General features: G+C 37.1%; 1 protein-coding gene across 1 annotated transcript in view; it reads left to right on the forward strand.

Moving 5' to 3' along the window:
* The window catches only part of tex264a (testis expressed 264, ER-phagy receptor a), a 63985-nt gene that overhangs the window by 3855 nt on the left and 34390 nt on the right, over window positions 1–25740 (forward strand). The window contains exon 2 of the mRNA XM_084129143.1: window positions 8972–9193. Within this exon, the coding sequence (XP_083985269.1) occupies window positions 8972–9193 (222 nt within the window). The remainder of the gene's footprint in view (window positions 1–8971; window positions 9194–25740) is intronic.

Genomic DNA, 25740 nt, shown 5'->3' on the forward strand with positions numbered 1-25740 from the left:
TTTTCCACCCTTCTGAAAGCCCGGATTTGAAATCGGGAGAATCGTGAATGCCTTTTAACATGCGTAATCGTCGTATGTACTGGAGGTGTGTTCTAAACAACTCATGTCTGTCGAGCGATAGATATAAGAGAGCTGCACGATTAATCGTTAAACAATTTCACGATCCCGATTCAAACACCCATGCGATCTTATTCCTAAATGACAATGATTCAGCTTCTGCCACTGATCCATTGAGAGCAGTTGTCATGTATAGGTATGGAACAGCTTCACAAAGCTGTGGTCCTTTCAGACACACAGTATCATTATTTCTGTGTTACAATAATTCAAATTATTACAGAAGTATTGGGACAAAAGTTTATAGTTTAAGATTTAAACACTAATTTCTACGGTAGTGATCAAAATAGCTTGACGCTTCAAATAACAATAGTATCATTTACATCGTTACACCAGTAGTTGGCGACAAGTGACTGTTAAAACATTTTTTTTTCATTGAATCATTCAAGAGACTCATTTAAAAATGCATAAAGTCTTTATGACTGAGTGATTAAATCATTCATTCAAATCATTTTTAAATAATTATTTAAAATTGACATTTATGTTAAATTACATACATTTAAATAAAATAAAAAATACATATTTTTAAATAAACTGCAGCAATTAACATTTTGTCAGAATCTCTATTAAATTACCTTATTTTGTTTAGTTATTCAGAATCGTAGGAGAATCATGATCTCAATTTAAACAATATATACAGTATATAAAGTGAATCTCAATTTATCCAGAATCGTGCAGCTTTACCGTTGGATAAAGATGCAGAGAAAGGCCGTCAAACTCAGACGTTGTTCTCTCAGTGGATGTAAAGAAACTGTACTTCCAAAAACTTTGCATAAAGATGCCTTCCTAAAGATCTGAGCATTATAAATCCATGACTGAAGTTTAGTTTTTTTATGATGTGATCGCTACCAAATTGTGACCTATCAGCCTGCGCCATCTAGAGTTTCATGCCAGAACATCCAGTGTAGACCCGGTTTTACAGTGTGTTTGTGATAAACGTCAAACCAGCGTTTAACGCTATTAAGACACCAAGTGTATCATTGTTTGAGTGTTGCTAGAAAAATCAGTACATGCCCTGTTGTTTAAATGTTTTCTGCCTCGGGATCTGACTTGGGCTCAAACATATACGGCTCTATCACAGCGCTTATCTAAACACACAACATTCAGTAGACGGCGCGAATACAGTGCGATGGCTTCAATCAAAGCAGTGGGTATTGACTTCCGTTTATTCCAGAGGTAACCCTTTGAAATTGAGTGGGTTTTTTTTCACTAAGAGTGGAAAAGTAATCTAATTTTTAACTTTTTTTGGTGCAAAAAAAAATTGCAAACTTTACAACTAGCCTTTTAGAAACATAACATTGAGAAACATGCAGTTGGTAGCTTGCAGTTGGTGATTTTGTTCTTAGCTACATTCCACCTCAAATCCAGATAAAGGTCTGTAATGCTGCTCTACAGTATTTTGGCTGCTTTCCCAGCTGTACAATGTAGTCTGGCATCCGAGGGGATTTGCTGTGTTTATTGTCTTTGGTGACAGGGTTGGGGTTTTTGATTGGCACTCTCACCTTTTAGTGTCCAGCCACTGTCTCCCCTAAAGCCAATTAGCTTCAGATCTGACTATGATAGGTTGTTAGCGCTCGCTGAGGTCACTGTCCGATTTTAATTGGCATAATGCTCTGTGCTTATTAGCATGCTCAGCTCTCTCGCGGGAGGCAGGGGTTGATATGGTCTGTTTCAGAAGGTCAGCTACCAGCGGATCCAAAGTGTTTGAGCTTGACAGGATAAAACAGAGGAATTCACTCTTTTGAAACATGCTGAGAATGACTGTTCCAAGCTTGTCAGTGGCAAAACCTTTGAGTTATCTTCAGCATTATCTTCTTAGTGGTTCATATACAGCACCTTTACCTCATGAGCTTAGCACAGATGTATCAGTGATGGTAAAAATACAGTAGTATTTCCACTGATGGGCAGTAAAAGTAGTGAAGCTATGGTTAAACTCCCCAAGGCTGCATCATGTATTTGATGAAAATTACAATAAAAACAGTAATATTGTGAAATGATATTAATTTAAAATAACTGTCTTCTATTTTAATATATTTTATAGTGTGCTTTATTCCTGTGAATTTTCAGCAGCCATTACTCCAGTCTTCAGTATCTCATGATCCTTCAGAAATCATTCTTATATGCTGATTTGGTTAAATCATGGTACATTTATTTTTCATAATTTTTTGACTGATAGAATGTTCAAATGAACAGCATTTATTTGAAAAAGTCAGTTCAGAGGTGGAGTTAGTTAACACACACATATTTGTTAAGAGAGTAAATGTGGTCAGTTTTCATGTTGGATGGTCTTATTTTACAAGGCTAATGGCAATAGTTTTGAAAGCATTAGCAGTCAAAAATTTGATCTGATTTAGGGAAGTAGTGCAGAAACTGTTAAATCAACAAATGTGTTGTTAATTTGGTATTCTGGTCCATTTCTGTGGTTGAAGTTGTTGGTCATAACGTTTTGGTGATTTATCAGAAATACTGACTCAAGTGATGGTTTGTGACTCATGCAGGGTATTATGGGACGGGGAGGAACCTCAGAGGTGAGACAACTTTGACTTTAATCCTTTATGCTGCGTTTGAACTCTCAGTGGTTTTTATATTCAGTCACCTTCATTAATTCCATTTGGCCTTATGATGTACCAGCATGAAACCAGCTTATTTATAAAATGGAAGAGCTTATTCTCTTCGGGCGGTTCATTCAACCCAGGTGTCTATGAAGAGGACGTCTTTCAGTTTTTATACGGCAGTCAAAGCGAATCAGTTGTTACTTCTGTGGAACTCTGGCTTGATTAACACTCCACAGAATCTCTACAAACACTTAATCTATAATGGAAGTTTATGGTAGAAGCAAAGAGCTGCCATTTAAATCTGGCCTACTTTGTCCAAAGTTAATAAATTAAATCAGCGAATGAATAAAAAACCTTTATAGCTATTTCACAGCACATCAAGTCCCTATACTCTGCTCTACACTTTCATCTTCTAAGCTAAAATCACTCTGACATGGGTTTATTGTTCTCCATGATATATTCTGTTTTGTTTTTTAAGTCAAAGAATTCTTCACAATCAATCATTGAACTAGTCCACTATATATATCTACAGCAGTTATTTTAAAAAATAACATACTCTATAAGACGTATACAGTTTCATAAATCTAAGATGAATAGAAATATACATAAAAGAACTTTTATTTATCGCTTTATGACATCTGGTTAGGACACGATGTAGTAAGTACTGTCAGCAGGATTCTTCAACCCTCTCTGAGCAGTTGTGTCGTCTTTCAGTTCATCACCTTTGAAGCACTGCTGCTTCAGCCATCAAAGCGCAGCTTTCACTCAATTTCAAGACAATTATTTTCAAACTTCAAATCGCTTGCTGTGAGCATTGTTCCCATTTTCATCCATAACCCGCAGGAATTGAGGACTATGGTAGTTTTGTGGAATAAAGAGTTAGAGTTAGGCTGTTTATTTATTGAATATCTGTCAGTTACTTCACTGAAGAACTGTTTTACATGTACACCTTTAAAAAGTTTGGGGTCAGTTGTATGAAGTATCTAATGCCCACAAAGGCTGCGTTTATGCAATCAAAAATACAATAAAAACAGTTATATTGTGAAATATTATTACAATTTAAAATAACTGTGTTCTCCAAATATAATTCATTCCTATGATGGCAAAGCTTAATTCTTAAGCATCATTACTTCAGTTTTCAGTCTCACATGATCCTTCAGAAATCAATATCAATGTTGAAAACAGTTAATATATTTGTGATAAATAGAAGGTTCAGAAGAACAGCATTTATTTGAAAGATCATTTTTTGTAATAATGTAATAATTTTGTCACTTTCATACAATTTATTGCAAACTTGTCTGTCTAAAATTATTAAAAATGTCTTCAAAAACCTTTGAACGGTAGTGCATGCATATCTCTAAGAAATATAAATGGTGTTTGGTGGACATGACCTTAAACCAGCCCAATTATACAATGTTTCCTTAAGGCCGTCTAGTCTGACGTGTTGTTTTGGATACACAATCCGCTTATGAAACATGCTAATACATTTCTGTTTACTGAAACATTTGTTGGGCTATGAGCTGAGCTGATCCCTCATGTTCAGCTTTTTTTGTACATTATTATCCCTTCTGAAGATGCATTAACACAGACCAGGGGAATAAAGTTTTTTTATGAGGAAAAATGCGAAAGGACGGAGGGATGAATGCTTTCTCCAGACCGGCTCTTTGTTGTCTCAGGGCAGTGGTTTAAAGTTTAGGGATTAACAGGAAGACTGACTTCACATTTATAGGCATTTGCAGTGCTGAACCTTCATATTAATGGTTTCTTCTCCTTTTGATTATCTGACGTGCTGAACTTTCTGTTCACATCATGACAAAAGAAAATTAACCAATCATGAGTGTTTTGTCCAGCTACTAGCAAAATGTCCTACATGCTTGACTTTTGAATGCCATCGCCCTCCTCTGCCTTTTTAAATTAGACTGATGGCGTGAATGTTGCCTTGAGCTGGGAGTTATGATTAGTTATAGCCTGGTTTTGCGAGAGCAGTGGATGACTGATGGACAGTCATTGTAGTTCCAGGCGCTTCAGTTTAGCAGTGTCAGTCAGCTAATGAAGCCGGAATCGAGTGCATGCAAGGTGGACCTCACATTACTCTGATTTATGTCTCAAGCTGATGTTAACCATCTTTAAATAATAGCCTGAGCTATCCATCAACTTAATTTGAAGCATGCATTATTAAGAATCAGATGAATCAAATCTAGTTTTCCTAAATGCTTCATGAGAAGGTTTTGACTTGCAGTGCAAGGTTTCAGGTTGTCTGCTAAATGCAAATACCAATTATTTGCTCTTGTGGCCCTTTCAGTGCCAACTCAAATATTATCCGAACTAGGCTTTTTTTTTTTTTTTTGCATAGTGTATTTTCTGCCCCATTAATTCTGTCCAAATTAGCCCCTACCAAACATAGCACCTACGCTTCCCCAGAAATGCGCCATCAGTTTCAATTTCATTCAGCATGGGAGCCTATGCAACATTTGAGGACATTCAGGTCAGCTAATTATCTTGAGGAACTGGCAGGTTATGCATATTCATATATAGTTCTGTGCTAGTAAAGTTTACTAGCAAGTTCTCTCTCTCTTTCGCAAAATTCCATTTATATGCACTAATACCTAGTCAAACACAGCAATTTTTAAATAAAACTTTGATAACATTTTTAATATATTAAAATATATAAAATATAATTTAGGGACTTGCATGAAGCAAGTCATTGATTAAAAATTGTCTGGTTCACAGAAAATAACTGAATTTAGCTAATTAACCGAGAACTCTAACACATTTTTGCAATTCATGTCCATCCATGTTAAAGAAATGTCATGTATAATGCAAGCCCTTCTGGAAGGCCATTATTCAAGCTTATTTAAAAACAGTAGCTTAAGGCTTGTCCGCAAGTGTGTCATTGCTATTATTATTTAATGTATGCAGGCTAGCTGTTAACCTAATGTTAAATATGCTGTTTGCTGCTTGTTGACCTGGATAGTATTTTTTTACTTGTCATGTTGCTTACAGCCTCCTTGGCTGTGTATCTGCAGTCGAATCACAGAATGCTCCCTCCTGTAAGTTAAGTTAATGCTTTGAAGCTTGAAACATAATTTTAAGCCCAACTAAAATTTGTAAAAATAAAATGCATTTTATTTTCTGTTCTGATTTATACTATACCTTCAGCTCTTCTAGGTGGCCAGCAGAGGTCTCCCCAATGCTTATTCAGGACTTAAATGTACTTTAATGTTACCTGTGTCATATGTCCACTACCTGATTTGTTATATTTTATTATATTGTTTAGATTTTTGCTTTTTAAGATTGTGTTGTTGTGCTTTGATCTTCTGGCACTTCTGTTACAGTGCAGAAATGCTGTGAGTTTGATGCATTGCTATTATGCATGTGGTGTGAAACAGGCCTTGCAGTTCAAATAGAAATTTTAGAGAGTAGGACACAGATAGGACTTGTGTAGAACTTGCCCATGTGAGAGAGTTTGCTTTACTCCGATAAATCATTTTTTAAATTCAGAGTTAGACTGTTGAGTTCTTTGCCAAATACTGTCCTGATCTTCTCTGTAGTAAACTCCATGAACCTTTTAGTAATTACACACCATACAGGTTTCAAGAACATTCCACAGGAGGTCTCCAAGAGGAGCTTTGCTCTCTGTATGAAACAAGGCTGCATATATGATTAAATATAATGAGGAAGATGCGGTTTGTAGCAAGTGTAGAGCTCCATCAGGTTAAATTGAGTGCGGTTCCATACTGAGTAGCACCATGAAAACCCTAGTTCTCAAACCTCGGGTAATAAACAAAACCATGACATTTACACTGAATTCACTATCTGTTTCATTCATATGGCTTTGTATCCTCAAAACCAGTTGGCAGCAGCATCGTGAAGCCCTAAGATATGGAAAAACTGTAATATCTCAAACAGTAGAGCATGTTGCTAGCATGAACTAATAAAATGTATGTAATACCTTGAAGAAATGTGGGTTTGCATATTTACAGTAGCTATTTATGACTGCACACACACACATGCGTTTGGCAAACATTTTTATTAGATGTTTAAAAAATGTTTCAATTGTGGTTTACACATAACTTCAGATATCAGCCTGAGCTGCTTGAGTGGAGCTGTTGGTGTATCAAGTGTGTTAATTTTGGAGCGTAGTCTGATGATTCACTGTCTGTGAATTATTTATCAATGTCTAAACGATCTGGTACTGCTAATTTTTGCTAAATCTTGTTGATTCTGCATCTGGTTTGCAGCTTCCAGTATGAAGTAGGCAGATGCCTGTTGAATTTTCATGAGTCGCCTCTTGAGCCAAGGCTGAGCCGCCTCGCTCTCTCTACAATTATGCAGATCTGATCACCTTAGGGACTCCTGGGGTATTCAGAGAGCTTTTGCCATTTCTCCGCCAACCCTTGAAAAAAAAAAAAAGCAACACTCTCCCCGACCTGCACGCTCCATAAACCATGTGTTAGCCGCGAGCAATGCCGAACGTGGCTGGGGGGGGGGGGAATTCCCAGAAGTCCTAGCCCCAGGAGGATGGAGCTGAGGGAGAGGATAAGGGTTGGGAAAGATGAGAGGAGTCAATCCTTGTTACATGTCTGCTAATAAAAAATTACCACCTTTTTATTGTTGCAGAGCCTTCATCTGTCAAAAAACGATGGCCCTTGCAAAGCCGAGCAGAGAATTGCTTTTGAAAATTGCTTTTCCCTGCAGCAGGCCTCTGGAGGGAATACCGAGAAGAAGCCGGGCAAATGACAATGTACTGCGCTTTAGCGGTCATCTTGGATTCCTGAAGGCAAAGAGTGCATTCAAAGACTGTTTCCTACATCATTCCGTTCGAATCATGAGTATTCTATGCATTCAGGGGATTAATGAAAAAGATTGGTTTATAAAATGTGTCTGCAGTGCCATTTTTAGCCTGGCTATTTCAGTGTGTAGCGCAGTGACCCCTGAATGCGAAGATGCATAACATGGCATATTGGTTCTTCTCTGCATCCATGTGGTCGCCACAACTCGAGAACCAATTACGCTGTAAAAGAAGGCCTTATCGGAGCCCATTAGTGTGCGTAGTCAAATCTGGGGCGACTGCCAGGAACGCTGATCGTGAATTCGCTTCCTTTTCATGGACGTCTGCAGGAGACCAAATCTTTTCGGTTATCTTTGATTGGCAGTGTGAAGATTAGTTGGTTTGAGAGGGCTTGTGGGTATTATTTGATTTGGTACTGCGTTCTTTTGTTCGTCCACATCGTTTGGGTGATTTATTTGACATAAACAGACAAACAACAAGTGAAGGGAAGTGTATGTGTAGGCCTTCTTGCTTCTAGTAATTGCCTGTTGTCTCTTGGGTGCGCTGTCTGGAGAACTGCCTGAAATTCCCACTTTATTTGCTGACAGTTGTGTAGGACAGCAGCATTGGAGAGAGTTCTGAATACCATCATTAGTCCCCGGCTGGAGAAATAAGATCTTCGTGCTGGGAACAGGGACAAAATGCACACCGAGGAAAGAAGTACTGCAGGGTAAAGAGATGAGTGAGTCAAAGAATGGAGGTGGAAAAGAAAGATAAACCAGGAAACAGGAAAAAAAATAAGATAAGAAAATAAGAAAAGGATGTAGATACATTTAGCATGATGTCGGTTTCTGATGCTGCTGTCAACCTGTTGAGAAGATCATCTTTATCGTCGACGTGAAGCATTCAATCTAAATTACGGATGTTAACTACATATTGAATCATTCACTGTAGTGGGCAAACATGCTAGATAAGTAATTAGAGGTGACAACTTTATAAATGCCTTAATTGGTTTGTCATGAATGTTTTATTGGATTGCTAGCTCCAATGCTCATGTGACTGTGAGGAGGTGTTAGTCCTACCATGAGACTTAAACCTCTTGGTTGTTTAATGATGTTAGAGGTAGATAGCACTGTGAGACATTGCAAGAACTTAGACAGTAAGACCCAATCTGGCCAACCACAGACCGCTGTGCTTATAATGCATTTTGAGGCAGTTTTATCTGACTTTGTTGAAACCACAACAATATTGTGGGGCAGAAAATGCTGTGCAAAAAGTTTAATGTAGCGTTACTATGTACAGCACAGTTTCAAAAGTTTGGTGTTAGTTATATATATATTTCTGAAGGATCATGTGACACTGAAGATGTAATGATGCTGAAAATTCCGCTTTGCCAGCACACAAAATAAAATATATTTTAAAATATATTCAAATCGAATTTAAATTGTATAATATTTCACAATAGTACTGTTTCTTTGCAGGTGCAGTATTCAGCACAGTCTGATGTAATCTGTCTCTCTTTGTGTTTCAGACTCAAGCAGATCAGTGTCGGTATGTAGTGGGCAGTATACTGTGTGAAAATGAAGAGAAACCTGATGAAGAGCTACAGCATCTGTATGAGAAATACGGCTACAAAGTCATCTCCTTCCCAGAAGTCACCTGTGCCGTAACTTCCTCGTTTCCGAACAGATGCACTCTGTCCCCCGTCTGCGGCGCTTACAGAGTCTTCCCTGAACTACAGCAGTATATAAAGGTATCAGTCATGCTTTATCTATCTATCTATCTATCTATCTATCTATCTATCTATCTATCTATCTATCTATCTATCTATCTATCTATCTATCTATCTATCTTTCGTTCGTTCGTCCTTCAGCTTATGACAATATGCCGAACTTCAAATGGTCAGAGTGCAGCGCTCTGCTTTATTCATTGTAATTTCCATAGTGCTTTACACGCCTCACATCACTAGTGTCAATATCAGGCACATCTAATGGAGGACAGCATGTGAAATGTATAGCGAGGAACACGCTTGTAAATGGGAAGAAACGGCCTTAGTAACTTCTGAATGGACAGATAACTGGATAGAGAGATGAAAAGAGGCTGTTAATGAGGTCAGTTTGTGTGAGCTTGCTGGTTGGTGTCTAACAGCGTGAGTTCAGTGCGGTTCAGTGCTGTGAGATAATGTGATGGATGATGCGCTACTTACCATTTGTAAACCATAATGACGTGTGAAACTTGAGGTATTAATTGTATAGGTAGGTGTCACTTTTCTAGTGCTAATGCTTTTCTTGTGCTCTATATGTACACTAGCAACCAGATAGCAATGCCTTGGCAACCACCTACTAGACATTTGCATTGAGGTGGCTGTGTATATTGGGTAACCAACATGGAATGCACAACCAAAATTGGCACCCTAGTGGCTCGCAATATTGTCGTGACAATCTGTCCTAGTTGAAGTGCTGGCGCAAGGGAATCTCATACAGTTACAAAGCAGTCTGTACCAGATGCTCACTTATTTCACTACATAAGAATGAATTTAGTCTACTAGCTATCCTTGAACACAAGGAATTTCTGTAGTTGGCTCCAGATTGTGGCTAAAATAAACTCAAAATAAACCAAAAAAATATTTGCAACAATAATTTATAATGTAGTTGCTGTCTGGAGAACTTTGTGTCCATATGCGCTTTCGTCAGATTCAAACTGCTAACTGGCCAGCAACTTTGAGGCTGTTTTGTGAATCTTTTCAACTGACTGACTCATTAAAAAGAATTGGTTAATCAAACATCACGACTCAATGGATAATTTATTAGAGTGGGTCTTATTAACCGTTTTTTTAATGAGACAGTCAGTTGAAAGATTAATGAAACAGCCTCAAAGTTGCTGGTCAGTTAGCAGTTTGAATCACAACTCATCCGGATTCAGTCAGTTGATTCAGTCAGTGACTCGTTCAGGGCTGCGTCTGCAAGTCGAGGTAGATCGTGTAGATCATTGGATCAATTGTTTTACCATATACTTAGGCTTACAGTGCTTTTGGTAAACGGAACCCAGAGCCATTACTGAGTTCACAATAACTATCTTATGAGTCATTTTTCGTTTATGATTCAAAATGATATACTTCTGCTTTTATGAGACTTACTTCAGTCTGCTTACTGAATGGTTGTTCATATGACAACATGTAATTTAAACTTTAGTGTTGTTGTTGTTAATTAATTACGGTATTCTAAAAAACAAAAACAAATTTCTTTACAAATATTATTATTAATTAAAATATTTATTTATAATATTATATATTAGCTACGTTTACATAGACACCTTTTGTTTCAATCAGAAGGAAATCATTCCGATTGGTGTATCCGAACATAGTGTTACATGAACACTAAATAAAGTGATCGGGTTAATGTGCAAGCTTCAAATCGGATTTGATCTTTTGAGTTTTGACACACGCACACTACAAATAAAGAGTTTGCGCATACTAACCATCATCCTGCCATCTCTTCTTTTCTTTTAAAAATCAGACTTAATATTTATCCATTTTGGGTTCTGATTAGGAGACGATTAGCAAAAGAAGATTTGTGCAGTGCTGCTCATATTTATTAAGCAGTAAAAACGCCCCTTGCCATGGCTAAAACAAGGAGTCTGTGGATGAGAGTCCGAAGAAAACTGCTGGGATGACATTTCATCACAAACGACAAGAGGAATAGAGTGGTGCAGGTATGACGTCACTTTGTAGGCTAACCGGTAGTTGCATCACACTGGTTCCCTCGACAAAAACCCAATAAGATTTTTCCATAGGCTTTTGGATTATCGCAAAAACAAACAAAAAAACCTCTGTGATCAACAAAAGTTTATGATACTTACACTTTTTGTCCATTAAAATAATTTTCACAGATGAACAACTTTTTTTGAATTTTGAAGCCTAAATGAAGTCGCCAGAATTAAAAAGCTAATGGTAGGCTATAAACGAACTACACCAAGGTCGCTGGACTTCAACATCACCACCACTAAGCTTCCGACAACTCTTTCAGTTTTTATCTAAAAACCATTTTAGAATAGCACAATTATAAGCATAACAAGGCTGTAAAAGCGGACTGATCTTACATGTTCGGCATGATGGCGTTTAATTTCCCCGACTGCCTCTGTATTCCCATTTAGCCATTTGTTAGCAACCGCCTTTTTCAAGACACGTAACAGCTTTAAAAAATGTATATTGTAGAATAAAATGTGAAAGTATCTTGATCTTGTGTTCACCACAGACCTTATTTCAGCCATTTAACCAAAACACCATTTTTGGCCTACAAATTTATGTCATACCTGCACCACTATATGATAATTTTAGAATGACACGTCAGTCATTTATGACATTATCCCCTGGTTTCACAGACAAGGCTTAAGTCTAGTCCAAGACTAAAATGCATGTTTGAGCGGTTTTAATTGAAAGCAACTTGCATTGACAAATCTTAAAATAGTGCCATTGTTTTGTCTCCAGTTGACATAGTTGCACGTGACTTTTTTATTCTGACTGTACGATTACAATTAAATTATTAGGGTACATCATGTAAACACAGCTATTGTTATAATAATGTTTTACTATTATAATGTTTTACTATTATATTATATAATCTATTATAAAATATCAAGTAATTAATATAAATTACATATATAGTATGCAGATTGTTGTCTCATAAACCTATTTTTGAAAAGGGATTGACTATAAACACAATTTCGCTACAGGTCTCAGTCCGTTTTCTTGAAAATGGCTAAAACTATGATGTAACCAGTTTCACTTGTTTACCTGCAACTTCCATTCTCACACTTTTTCTTTTGCTTGCTTTCCTTATTTAACTCACACACACACCAAACCTTTTCTGACTTGGCTTGTCAGACAGCTTATTAAGAGTAGTGCAATAGTTACATGAGCAGCGCAGTGTAGGAGTCAGCACAATATGTATGTTGCATTATGGGACTGTGTGTATGAGTTTGTAATGTGATGTATGTGGAGTGGCACCGTGTACAAAGACGGGACTGAGCAGATGAATAATGGAGAGACATTCACAAATGCAAGTGTGTATGTAGGCAGGGACATGTCTTTACAATGATTTATTGAATAGGGTCTGGCAGAAGTTCAGACTGGCACTTCCTTTATTATGGAACTCAAGTAGGACTTCCTGTAAAGACCTCTGTACACCCACCACTACCACATAGCACATGCACCACACTTCAATTACAAACCAGATATTACAAGTCACCAAGGAGTCGGATGTATGTGTCTAGAGCATTTGCTCATCTGTTATACATTGCGATTGGATTATTTTATTAAATCATGTCCACATATTATATCTATACTAAAAACATTGTTAATGCATTGCAACTATCAGGCTCAACAGTATTTTTAATTAAAATTGTTAACAGTTAAATTATCATGTGTCTCATCTTCTAAATGTTTTTGTCAGTAATTTCGGGACAAAATTAACACTTTTAAATATACCTACATATATTTTTACTAATTCATTTTAGTACATTAAAACTGTAACATATGGTCATTGGTCACCCGTGAACATTTTTGGGTGATACAAATAAATAATTAAATTTGCATTTAAGAATAGAAAAAACTGATTCAGTTTGTACTGATTCGCTCATGTAAATGAACTAAACTAGAGGTCTGTGCAGGTTGGGGTTTTTTTTAAATACGGCTCCCACAAGATTCTGTCCCACTCTCTCAAAAAATATGTTTTTATTTTGTACCGCTGATGCCTGCAAAAGCCCACAGGAGAAGGTCTATGGGGATTTTTCTGTCCCGGTCCGGTTGGATCCTGTCTTGTTCTGGCTTTTTTTTTAAAGTTACTAAGACTATGATTACAAATTGTACAAATAACATTCTGTACCTTAAAAACATTAAAAAACATATAACTTATATTTTTCGAGAACTATATTTTGCTGCAGTTCAACAAGTCATCACACAAGATTTTGCACACATATCAGTATCACATCACTGCAATACTCTTAATGTTTCTTATTTTATATCGTGAGGTTATTGTGAGTATTCAATGCATCACCCAGCCCAGTTCCTGTGGAGTGGACATGTGTTGGGAATGGCTTCTGTTGGTTCTCTGCCGAACGTGGCATTTGGCACGGGGTTTTGTGGTCTGTTATGGCACGGGTTAAACACCGAACTGTCTCTCTGCCAACCCTTAGATATCCCTTTTATCTTCTCCATTGACCAATCCTTTCTTGTTACTCCTCTCCCACACCTCTCCATCTTTGTATTTGTCCCTCAGTTGTCTTTTTTTTGTATCGTTCTTCATGGGGCAGATATATCACTTGTCCACCCTCTATCGATAGCAGACACGGACACATTCTTCTCAATCTGCTGAGAGGCTGAGCCTTTGCTGATGATGATAAATACACACACACACACACACACACACACACACACACACACACGGACCATCTGTTAGACAGCGGGAGGGCAGAATCTCCTGCTCCCACACAGGAGTTCACTCCTAAGAAAAAGCGTACACAGAGTATGTGGGCAGTCCCATTACTCCGTAACAGTGATTTCAAGCTGTTAGTGTGTGTTCGAGTGTGTGTTGATCCAGCAGACGGCTGGATTGACTAAGCCCATTAAAAGAGGTGATTCTTAAGAAGTATAAAGGAATGGCGAGATGGACTACATTAGAGGGATTTGTCTGAACCCCTACAGTTCTCCCAAAACGCACTTTTGTCTCAGTGCTAGAGTCTTGTTCAAACTCGAAATACAAAGTTTTAATCCAATTAACAGCAACCCACTGATCCACTCAACTTCATGTTTAAAAAAGTAGCCTATATATATGTACTTATTGGTCAAACTGATTAACGTTTGCTGCATGAAGTTTGAAATATTTTGTTTTTATAGCTTCAAAAACATGCTAAGCTCTTCCAATCGTATCTGACATGAATGCATTAGTTTAGAACAAAAAATGTGTTATTTGTAAAGTTGTCTACATCATCCTTTAGGCTGTAGAACGGCTTTGGTAGTTATGCATCATAGATGTAATAGAGCACAACTGCCCACTTTTTCAGCATCCTTGGTTCAGAGAGTATATATTTTCCCATTCATTTGCTCCATAGGCATTATGAAAAATGATTCAGTCAAGACTTTTAAGTAGTAAACCAAAACAACCAACTCTGAGATGAATCACAATACTCTAAACATGGATTTGAAGTCGAAAAGATCTTGAAAATCATTTTAAAAAAGACAAAGACTGTCAGTTTTTTTATGAGGCAGTGAACTACTCGATTCAATGTAAAAACTATTGACCAAGTCATTAATTGCAAAATTATATATACAATATATATGATCATTCTTTTGATGCAATTCTTGTTTCCATGGTAACAGTGACTTCTCTGCTGGGCGAATCTCTCTTCAAGATTATGGGTAGTGAGGTTCTTCCCAGGGAATTTGGAAAAGCTCATTGTTGGTCTGTCTTGAAAAGTTTATACCATAACGTTAAAAAATAACTTCTATATTGAGAAAATTAATCTTCTGGAACCCGACTGCTGTGCTCTCTTATTCTTTTGCGCCAAATAAATAGTCTTTTGCGGTTTGTTATATCACATCAGCTAACAGGTTTTACTGGCTTTACGTTGTCAAATATTGGTTATAACTTTGCAAAGACAAGGTTAATAAGAGTATCTCACTAGTTACATGTTAACATGTGCAATGATCAAATCTTATGGCTACACTATTGAAACGGCGTGAACGTTATCATTTATTTCAATGCAATGCCATGCCCCATTGACTTCCATCATAAATGCAGTACTGTTAATGCATTTTTTGTTTTTGTTTTCAGGACATTTCTATACATATTCATGCAGTTATCATTTTACTTTGATACAGATTATTTAACATCTTTACCATTTGCTGTTAACTTGTTTCACCAAGATTTTGAGATTATCAGCATGTACGATATATTCTCTGCTTGTGTAATAGCATTTTTGTCAACATCATTACGTGTCATTAATCGCAAGCAAATCTATCTCAAGTTGACTCCGCCCACCTTGGCAGTTACCTGAACAACACACTGATTCTGTTCCCCTCTGGTCCAATCAGCTCATGAATAATGCAGCTCTGTCCCTCCCTATCCTCTTTGATGTTATTATTTGTTAAATTAAACATGGAAAATTGGTTGTGGTTGTATACGGCATCCATATTTAATGAGCTTTCCACTGTGTGGGCAGCTGGAAGAGAAGGACAGTGAATCTGAGGGGCAAAAAATTAATCTGATAAAAAGATGAATGGAATCAAGAATATGGTGATAAGTGAGACTTTTAGTAAATGGCTACTTCATTATATATATGTATATACAGTGAGGAAAATAAGTATTTGAACACCCTGCTATGTTGCAAGTTCTCCCACTTAGAAATCATGGAGGGGTCTGAAATTGTCATCGTAGGTGCATGTCCACTGTGAGAGACATAATCAAAAAAAAAAGAAATCCGGAAATCACAATGTATGATTTTTTAACTATTTATTTGTATGATACAGCTGCAAATAAGTATTTGAACACCTGAGAAAATCAATGTTAATATTTGGTACAGTAGCCTTTGTTTGCAATTACAGAGGTCAAACGTTTCCTGTAGTTTTTCACCAGGTTTGCACACACTGCAGGAGGGATTCTGGCCCACTCCTCCACACAGATCTTCTCTAGATCAGTCAGGTTTCTGGGCTGTCGCTGAGAAACACGGAGTTTGAGCTCCCTCCAAAGATTCTCTATTGGGTTTAGGTCTGGAGACTGGCTAGGCCACGCCAGAACCTTGATATGCTTCTTACAGAGCCACTCCTTGGTTATCCTGGCTGTGTGCTTCGGGTCATTGTCATGTTGGAAGACCCAGCCTCGACCCATCTTCAATGCTCTAACTGAGGGAAGGAGGTTGTTCCCCAAAATCTCGCAATACATGGCCCCGGTCATCCTCTCCTTAATACAGTGCAGTCGCCCTGTCCCATGTGCAGAAAAACACCCCCAAAGCATGATGCTACCACCCCCATGCTTCACAGTAGGGATGGTGTTCTTGGGATGGTACTCATCATTCTTCTTCCTCCAAACACGTTTAGTGGAATTATGACCAAAAAGTTCTATTTTGGTCTCATCTGACCACATGACTTTCTCCCATGACTCCTCTGGATCATCCAAATGGTCATTGGCAAACTTAAGACGGGCCTTGACATGTGCTGGTTTAAGCAGGGGAACCTTCCGTGCCATGCATGATTTCAAACCATGATGTCTTAGTGTATTACCAACAGTAACCTTGGAAACGGTGGTCCCAGCTCTTTTCAGGTCATTGACCAGCTCCTCCCGTGTAGTTCTGGGCTGATTTCTCACCTTTCTTAGGATCATTGAGACCCCACGAGGTGAGATCTTGCATGGAGCCCCAGTCCGAGGGAGATTGACAGTCATGTTTAGCTTCTTCCATTTTCTAATGATTGCTCCAACAGTGGACCTTTTTTCACCAAGCTGCTTGGCAATTTCCCCGTAGCCCTTTCCAGCCTTGTGGAGGTGTACAATTTTGTCTCTAGTGTCTTTGGACAGCTCTTTGGTCTTGGCCATGTTAGTAGTTGGATTCTTACTGATTGTATGGGGTGGACAGGTGTCTTTATGCAGCTAACGACCTCAAACAGGTGCATCTAATTTAGGATAATAAATGGAGTGGAGGTGGACATTTTAAAGGCAGACTAACAGGTCTTTGAGGGTCAGAATTCTAGCTGATAGACAGGTGTTCAAATACTTATTTGCAGCTGTATCATACAAATAAATAGTTAAAAAATCATATATTGTGATTTCTGGAATTTTTTTTTTAGATTATGTCTCTCACAGTGGACATGCACCTACGATGACAATTTCAGACCACTCCATGATTTCCAAGTGGGAGAACTTGCAAAATAGCAGGGTGTTCAAATACTTATTTTCCTCACTGTATGTATGTGTGTGTGTGTGTATGTGTGTTCATACTATTATAATAATTCCTATGGAATCACTCACTTAATCATCTTCTAATTAGGGAATGTCTTGTTGCTAATGAAAGGACCCCATCTGGAAGTTAATAAGGCATTTTATATTTAATAAGGTTTCATCCCTACTAGTAATTTCATGTTATCAGTATATTAACTGGAGCTTGTTGTATATATCACAGTCTATATCTATAGAGAGGTAGAGAGAGGTAGAAGGAGGGATGGAAACTGACCACAGCTCCCCTTTTGTGCTGTATGTGCCCCTCTAGATGGAGTGTGTGTGGGTGGGCTGGCAGACAGGCTGTTTCGAGCTGTTTGATCCTCACAGGTAGCCCTACATCTTTAATGAGACCCCATCAACCCTCCCCCCATCTCACTCGCTTTCTTTACCAAGTGAGATGGGGGGAGGGGGGCATCTGAAAAATGTAGAATGCATACATGCACTACAGATGACACAGGATTATATCAGTCAATAAAGTTTCAGTTTCAGGTAACACTTTCTTTACAGTGTCATTGTTACATACGTTACATGTATAAATTATGCCTAATAACATGCAACTAACCCTAAACCAAACCACACCCTAATTCTAACCCTACAGCAAGTACTTAATGTAGTTAATTTTGTAGTTACTAAATGTTACTCAGTACTTAAATGTATAATACAGTGTAACAAAGACACCTTAAAATAAAGTGTAACCTAATTTTTTTATAGTCAGAGCACAAAAACCATGAGAATATCATTTGAGTTGTATCATAGTTAAACAGAAAAATTTAGAACAAAAGTCAAAACAATGATGAACTGTCTTTTGACTAAATATTTTTTGCTACAAGAAGGGAAAAGGTTTAAACAGCAATCTCTCTGCAAGCTAACCCCTTGTTATCAGATGGATGTTAATAGCAGGGTCTCTCTCTCTCTCTCTCTCTCTCTCTCTCTCTCTCTCAGTAATTGCCTAACATTCTGCAAGAACTACACTATTTGTGCAACCTATTAGACTAGTCTTGTCTTCGCCTGTGAGAAGAGGACAGACACAGGAGAGAGAGTTCTCACTTGAGCGGTTCAGTCAGACAGACAGTCTATGACTTAATCATTGAGAGAGCCAATCAGTGAGTGTGTTTGTTTGTGTGTGTATGCGTTCTTGGGAGGGCAAGATATAGCTGCCTCATAACTGATACGGTCTTCCTGGAGCATTGTGTGTGTGTGCATGTGTGCTGTCTGTACGTTATCTTGGAAAACTGATGCATGAGCCAGGAGCAAAGATGTGTCCATCACAGCACTGAACCACAGTGAGCTTTGTAGTAAATGCCTAAGATCTCGGGATGTTCACGGATTCACTTTCTTCTCGAGGTTAAGGAAAGTTCAACAGAAAATCCCTCCAGGCGAGAGTGATTTGCAGGACAGATAAATAGGAAATTCATTCATGCTTAGCATTTTTCTGTTTTGAATTTGTTTCCAAAGCAAAAATATGCATATTTCTATACAGTACATTTAAAGAAGTGTTTCTCAACTCACTTCCCAGAAAGATTTAGAATGTCTCCCTATTTAAAGTTGGCATGAAACACAAGTTGCGATCATCTTTTCTTCCCTATTGTGACGTATATCCATGTGAAATGGCTTCTTGAATAAGAAAAAAATGTAGTACGGCACTTGATTGTGTCCATCTGTAATTTATTGGATGGTTGTGGTTTGCTGTTGCTACGATCTCATGTGAGTGACAGGTTGTCCCGCCCTCACGCCAGTAAACGCATCATCAGAGTTCTGAGTGAACATCAGATAATAAAGATGTTGGTCTACATGTCATCCATTCTTCTACCCTCTAATTCAGAGGATGTCAAACTTTAATAAGTTGTTTGGAGGGGGCAAGTCCATTTAAACCTCAGAATTGTATATGAATAAGTTATTCTGGTTTAAAACCAGTTATTAAAACCAGTCATTAAAAGGCTTGTTCATATACTTTTAACATTTTCAAATTGGTAACATAATAGACCAAACAGAAATAGAAATCAAGCAAGAAAATGTCACTGCAGCTCATGCGTAGTTCACAAACTACAAACATTGTATTTAAAAATGGGGCATTTAAGGGTTAGTTCATCCAAAAAAGAAAATTCTGTCATTACGGAGGGACAGAAATCTCATTTGTCTTCTGAAGATGAACAAAAGTCTCACAGGTTTTGAACGACATGAGGGTGACAGAATGCTGCAAATTTTCATTTTTTAAACTAACCATTTAAAGGGATTTTAAACCCAAAAACCTGTACACATTTCTTCTCCTGAACACAAAAGAAGATATTTTGAATAATGCTGATTTCGATTCCCATTGATTTCCATTAGAATTTTTGTCCATACAGTGGAAGTCAATGGGACACCGAATCCATTTAGTTACCAACATTGTTCGAAATATCTTCGTTTGTGTTCCATGCACAGAAGAAATAAAGTCAGTCTACAGACCAAAACTTGAGATGGTTGTATGGATCTGTTGGAATTGTGTTAAGCCAGTTTCCCAGCTTTCTTCTGCATTAAGGTGATAAGTTGGCGGTGATGGAAGTGAGACCCAAAGGGAGTATGGTTGAGGGGTCAGACCAACACCCTTGCACATTAACAGTGCATGAATCAGTCTCTGGCACCTCAAAATCCATGAAAACACACACACACACACTGATATACACATTACATGAAATGTTCGTATATGTTTACTTCTAAGAGATTTTTCCTGGAATTATTGAATGGAATGGGTTATAGTTCAAGATTTTCTGCCTGATATTTATTCTAGTCAGTGTCTAAAAATATTGACTAGACCTATTTTTCGCTTAACATGAATTTTAAAAAGCAGATTTTCTCCTGCACTTTGGCTGTATGATCAGCTTATTGTACCATGCTCAATTTCTGTGTTCATTTGTAAAGTACCTTGGTTTTACCATGGTTTTTTTTTTTTTTAGACATGGAGCTATTGTTATACTGTGGTGTTTGTATATAATATTTGTTTTAAAGTATACATTTATATATTATACACACACATACTGTTCCAAAGTTTGGGGTCAGTAAGATTTTGTATTTATTAATACCTTTTGATGGTATAAAGGTGACAGTAAAGACATTTTTACAAATAAATGCTGTTCTTTTGAACTTTCTATTCAACAAAGAATCTTTAGCATCAAGAATCTTTGTATCATGGTTTCCACAAAAATATTAAGCAGCACAACTGTTTTCATCATTGACAATTATAATAATAATAAAAAAATGTTTCTTTAGCACCAAATCAGTATATTAGAATTATTTCTGAAGGATCATGTGACACTTAAGACTGGAGTAATGATGCTGAAAATTCAGCTTTGCCATCACAGGAATAAATTACATTTTTAAAATATTTTAAAATAGAAAACCATTTTTTTAAAATTGTAATAATATTTCACAATATTACTGTTTTTACTGTATTTTTTAATCAAATAATTGTGCCTTGGTGAGCATAAAAAATATTTTAAAACATTATCAAAAACCAAGAATCATTAAATGGTTGTGTTAGGGGTGGGCGATATGACCTAAAATTAATATCACGGTATTTTTCATCTTTTGAACGGTGACGGTATAATATCACGGTATAACTTTTTTTTTTCACCAATAAAGAAATTTTCATTGATTTACTCCTTGATATTTATTCCTTTATAAGCAGTTATATATTACTGTATTCTAAATATAATTAGCCTATGTTTTATCCACAACTTTAAATGCTTTAATTTAGGCTATTTTGTAACAGCGCCACAGTTTAGCGCACCACGTAGAACACTCGGGAACCGCACCTGTGGCTGGCTGCACTGCTGCTTCGTGCTCAGTAAGGAATATAGGTAGTAATCTCTATGTGTCTGTCTGTCCGTTTGCATTTTGATTATTTCGAGAACCGTTCATCCAATCGACTTCACAAGGGAGTGCAGTGTCGCATTTGGTGCAATATAGACAGACACGCGAGACGCGACACGTTCAGAATTAATAGTAAACTACAGAACAGCGCGAGCGGGAAGCGGCGCACCTCACGCGAGCAGGGCGGCTATATTCTCCAAGAAGGGACACTGCACTAGTGATATAAAACGCACACAGTCTGTTAATTAAGCAATACTTTTAAGGTAGTCTAATATTTTTCTGACTAACAAATTACTGACACAGTAAAGGGTAGATTTAAATAAAGAAAAACGAAATTTAAATAAAGAAAAACGAAATTTAAATAAAGAAAAAAACGAAATTTAAATACAGAAAAAATGAAATTTAAATAAAGAAAAACGAAATTTAAATAAAGAAAAACGAAATTTAAATAGGCCTAAAGAAAAACTAAATTTAAATAAAGAAAAAACGAAATTTAAATAAAGAAAAACGAAATTTAAATAAAGAAAAAAACGAAATTTAAATACAGAAAAAATGAAATTTAAATAAAGAAAAACGGAATTTAAATAAAGAAAAACGAAATTTAAATAAAGAAAAAACAAAATTTAAATAAAGAAAAACGAAATTTAAATAAAGAAAAAACGAAATTAAGTTTGCCTAAATTAAAAACGAGATTAATTTAGATTGATAATAACGGGTAAAAAGTCTAATACATTTTGTTTATTCTATTTTCCACAATGTCAAAGCAACAGCAGCAATACAAGCTCAGGCATGCACTTCGGTTCATACAAACTCCGCTGTTCTGCGCTCTAGCCAGAGAACACTCTTGTTGCAGGAACACTCAGGCGTCGGTTCTATTTCTAGCATGCACGCGTTTTCCGCGTGGCTCGAGCCGCGCCTGAGACGCGTGTCTCACGCAGGCAGTGTGCAAACTCCAACCTTTTAACATGGGAGCCGAAATAAAAACAGACACCCAACGCAGCTGAGACTCTCACGCCAGCAGCCAGTGTGTCGCCGGCCTTATTCAAGCGCGAATGAGAACCGTTTCGCGGGGGATCCCAGGTGTCAATAAAACAAAAACAAAAACGTTTTTTCGTTGTTGTTTTATAAATGCTCTGACAATTGTTTAATAAATGTTCAATCAAAATGCAAAACATCGCGTCTTTTTTTTATTTTTATTTTTTATTTTTATTTTTTTTAGTCGACTAATCGTTGTGCAGGACAGGACTTTGGTCGACTAAGCATTTCTTTGGTTGACTACAGCCCTAATGTAAATGCAGCCGTTCAAGGAACATAATTGATTTATTACGGTATTGACGGTATTAGAAAATCCATGTCGTGGCGCAATGTCACACCGGTGATGACTATGACACCGGTGTACCGCCCACCCCTAGGTTGTGTATATTTATAGTTTATTAGTATATTATAGGTTATATTTCTAGTTTATGGTGCCACATTGATTTTTCTGCTGTGTTTCCCTCCTCTTCCCTTAAATGATGTGTGCCACCTTGGAGAAACCGACAGCATTTATCTCATGGAATATTAGATGTGCTTGTTTTTCATAGACAATGTGAGACACAGCTGGTCTGAGAGAGATAAGCTAAGTCTACATTTATGTTGTTTTCTGCTCCATGTAGCTTGACCCCAGGTTCTTGGTTGAGTTCTTTTGTGTGATTTGTGTGATTGTGTTTTAGCGAGATCAATAACCCTTAAGACTAATAAATAAACCCAGTGGTATAAACCCCCAACTAGGGGGCTGGAACCCAGTAAACTAGGACCTCAAATTAACTTGTTTTAAAAGTTAATGATTTTAAAAAATGATTTAATGATAAAAAAAAAAATAGGCAATGGGTCAAAACAACTAAAAATCAAGAAATTTCTTTTTAAATTCACCTCGTAAACAACAGTTCCCCTGAATTTATTCAGCTTTCAGATGTTGTATACATTTAAAATGTAAATTAATCAAATCTTATAACATCATGGGGATTTTTTATAATGAATATACATTTTTCTAGTTATGCCAAGCTCTAAAATATTTTATCAGGTAGAAATTGTGCTTAAAACAATATTCTTAAAAATCCTCACCCTTAATCCTTATCCAGTAAATCATGAAAAACTGGAAAATTCTAATATTGTTGTGGACAAAGGGGGGTCTTGGAGTCAAAAAACCACTGGTCTGACCAGTCATCTTTTATAGCATTGACAGGACTCAACAATGCACTTTGAATGTGTTTTTTAATGCATGCTAAATATAACCCAACCTAAAACCTTGGCAGCTCAATTGGTGAAGATCATATGAAGAGGCAGTAAAAATACAAAGTTCACTGTTGAAGTTTTTAATCTTTACGTAAGACCATACATTTAATTCCTGGTCAATGGATACCAAGACTGTTTGGTTTTTTAACCTTCTTCAAAATATTGTCTTTTATGTTCCACTGAACAAAGAAATCCATACAGGCTTGGTGTGACAATACGAGTGACATTTTTGTAAGAATTGAATGGATTTACTTGGCTTTTAGGTTAAGTTTCAGCCTATTTTAGGGTGAAATGTGTTTTTTTTTTATGTTAAGAGAAAAAAGGTTTAAAATTCCAAGATCGCACAGAATTTGACTGATTCAAACTGACCTTTCTTTAATGTTGCCTATAACGCCCATTTAATATCCTTGATAAGCCTTCACACAGCGCTGTCCGTCATCAGAGATATTTAAAGAGGCATAAATCACATCCCATTTTTCTTAACCACAGTCATTAAAGTCCAAAACACAATGCTGGTCTCCCAGTGCTGTGAGGAAGTGGTTATTCTCATCGAGAGAGAGATGTGCTTGATGTTGGCGACCGGGCCGCTGGTATTTCTAGCTGTAATTGTACACTTTGTGGGGTACATCTTTAGGGCACTGGTCCAGCAGAGACGGTTGTAGGTAGTTACACAGGGAGATGGCCGGAAATCATAGGGTTCTTAGGTTGTAATTAAACAATTCATTTTGGCTGTGTGCTTTCCACCTAATTTAGACGCAGACTTTAAAATGAAAGTGCAGAAATAATTGTTTTAATATGTAATCATATTAATAGTGTTTTGTTTTTATAAGCTTATATAAGTTTTGTATCTCCTAATGACCACTCCAGGCCTGATAATGATCTACATGAATTATATATTATAGTGAAATAATTAGAATGAAGCCACACATCAGAAAAATATATTTATGCATAATAGCACTGGTTGATGTTTTCTCACTAAGCATTTGTATATAATGCATGTTAAAAGTTCAAGTTTTTTTTCATTTGCTGATGCTGGTATAAAAAGCAGGGTGGCCGATGGCTTTTTTTTTCTGTGCTGGTTTTGAGGAAAAATCTGGAATGGAATTAATCATGCAACCCTAGAAGATAAGTGAGTATGGAAGATGGGTGGACAGAATTAATCAAGGTAGAATACGGTATCTGAGCTCATTTAATTCTGATTCCAATCACTTCTGGTTCCTTATCAGATTCATAATTATTTTTTTATTAGGAAATATATAAATGTAATTCTTATTGCATCATTCAATCTTTTCAGCCCTTAATTAATTAAGTATCTGCTCCAAATGATTCATGGTTTTGATTCACTAAAAAGAACCGCCTCATAAGAGAGTCATTCATGAAAATTAGTTAGTTAGTTAGTTAGTTCTGAATTGGTTTCAAACCTTGAAGGGAATTATCAATTTAGCCAAAATATTACAATAAACAAGAATTTTATGAATGACATTCATTCATTTATTTGTTTGCTTACATACAAAAAAATACAAATTGAAATCAAAACTGTACATTGACAAGACTGTCTGTAGATTTTGTGAGGGTTACATAGGGGAGGTAGCAATTCCTAAATCCATGAAACCTCTCTCCTCATCCTTCCCCGAAATCAGCAAGTTCCTGACTTGTTTACTTGGAATCAAACATCAGCAGGGAGTTTATGTGTGCTTTTAGGCTATATATGAAATCGCCATTGAAGACCTGCATACCTGTGTGTATGTGAAGGCACTGATTGTATGTTCATTAAAAAGACAGGCGATTGCCCGTCCCACCCTGTGGCTTCCCATCAGATGCTTTTGTTCTCCTCTTTTATGCTGGTGGAGAGAAGAGGCGGACTTTCATTGCTCTGCATGTGAAGGACTGTGTGTTTCATCCTGCATCTTGCCTGTCCTTTTTAAGTGTGTGTGGATCATCTGCTGGTATGTTACATAAAGTCTGAGTGTTTCTGTGTGCGTTGGTTTTCTTAAGAGCCTCTGCCTTTTCACGGGGCTTGGAACCGACAATGCGAGTTGCGGTTTCACAGAGACGCTTGATTTAATAATGAAGACCAATTGATTATGCTCTTGCTGCAGTCTCTGTCACTCAGGTGAACATGCCAGGCCCTAATTTGATCTCTTTGTGGCAAATGTAATCAGTGTTACACCTATCACCGGTGATTGGGATT

The sequence above is a fragment of the Abramis brama genome (genome assembly GCF_963993115.1).
Source record: "Abramis brama genome assembly, chromosome: 11".
Classification (NCBI taxonomy): Eukaryota; Metazoa; Chordata; class Actinopteri; order Cypriniformes; family Leuciscidae; genus Abramis; species Abramis brama.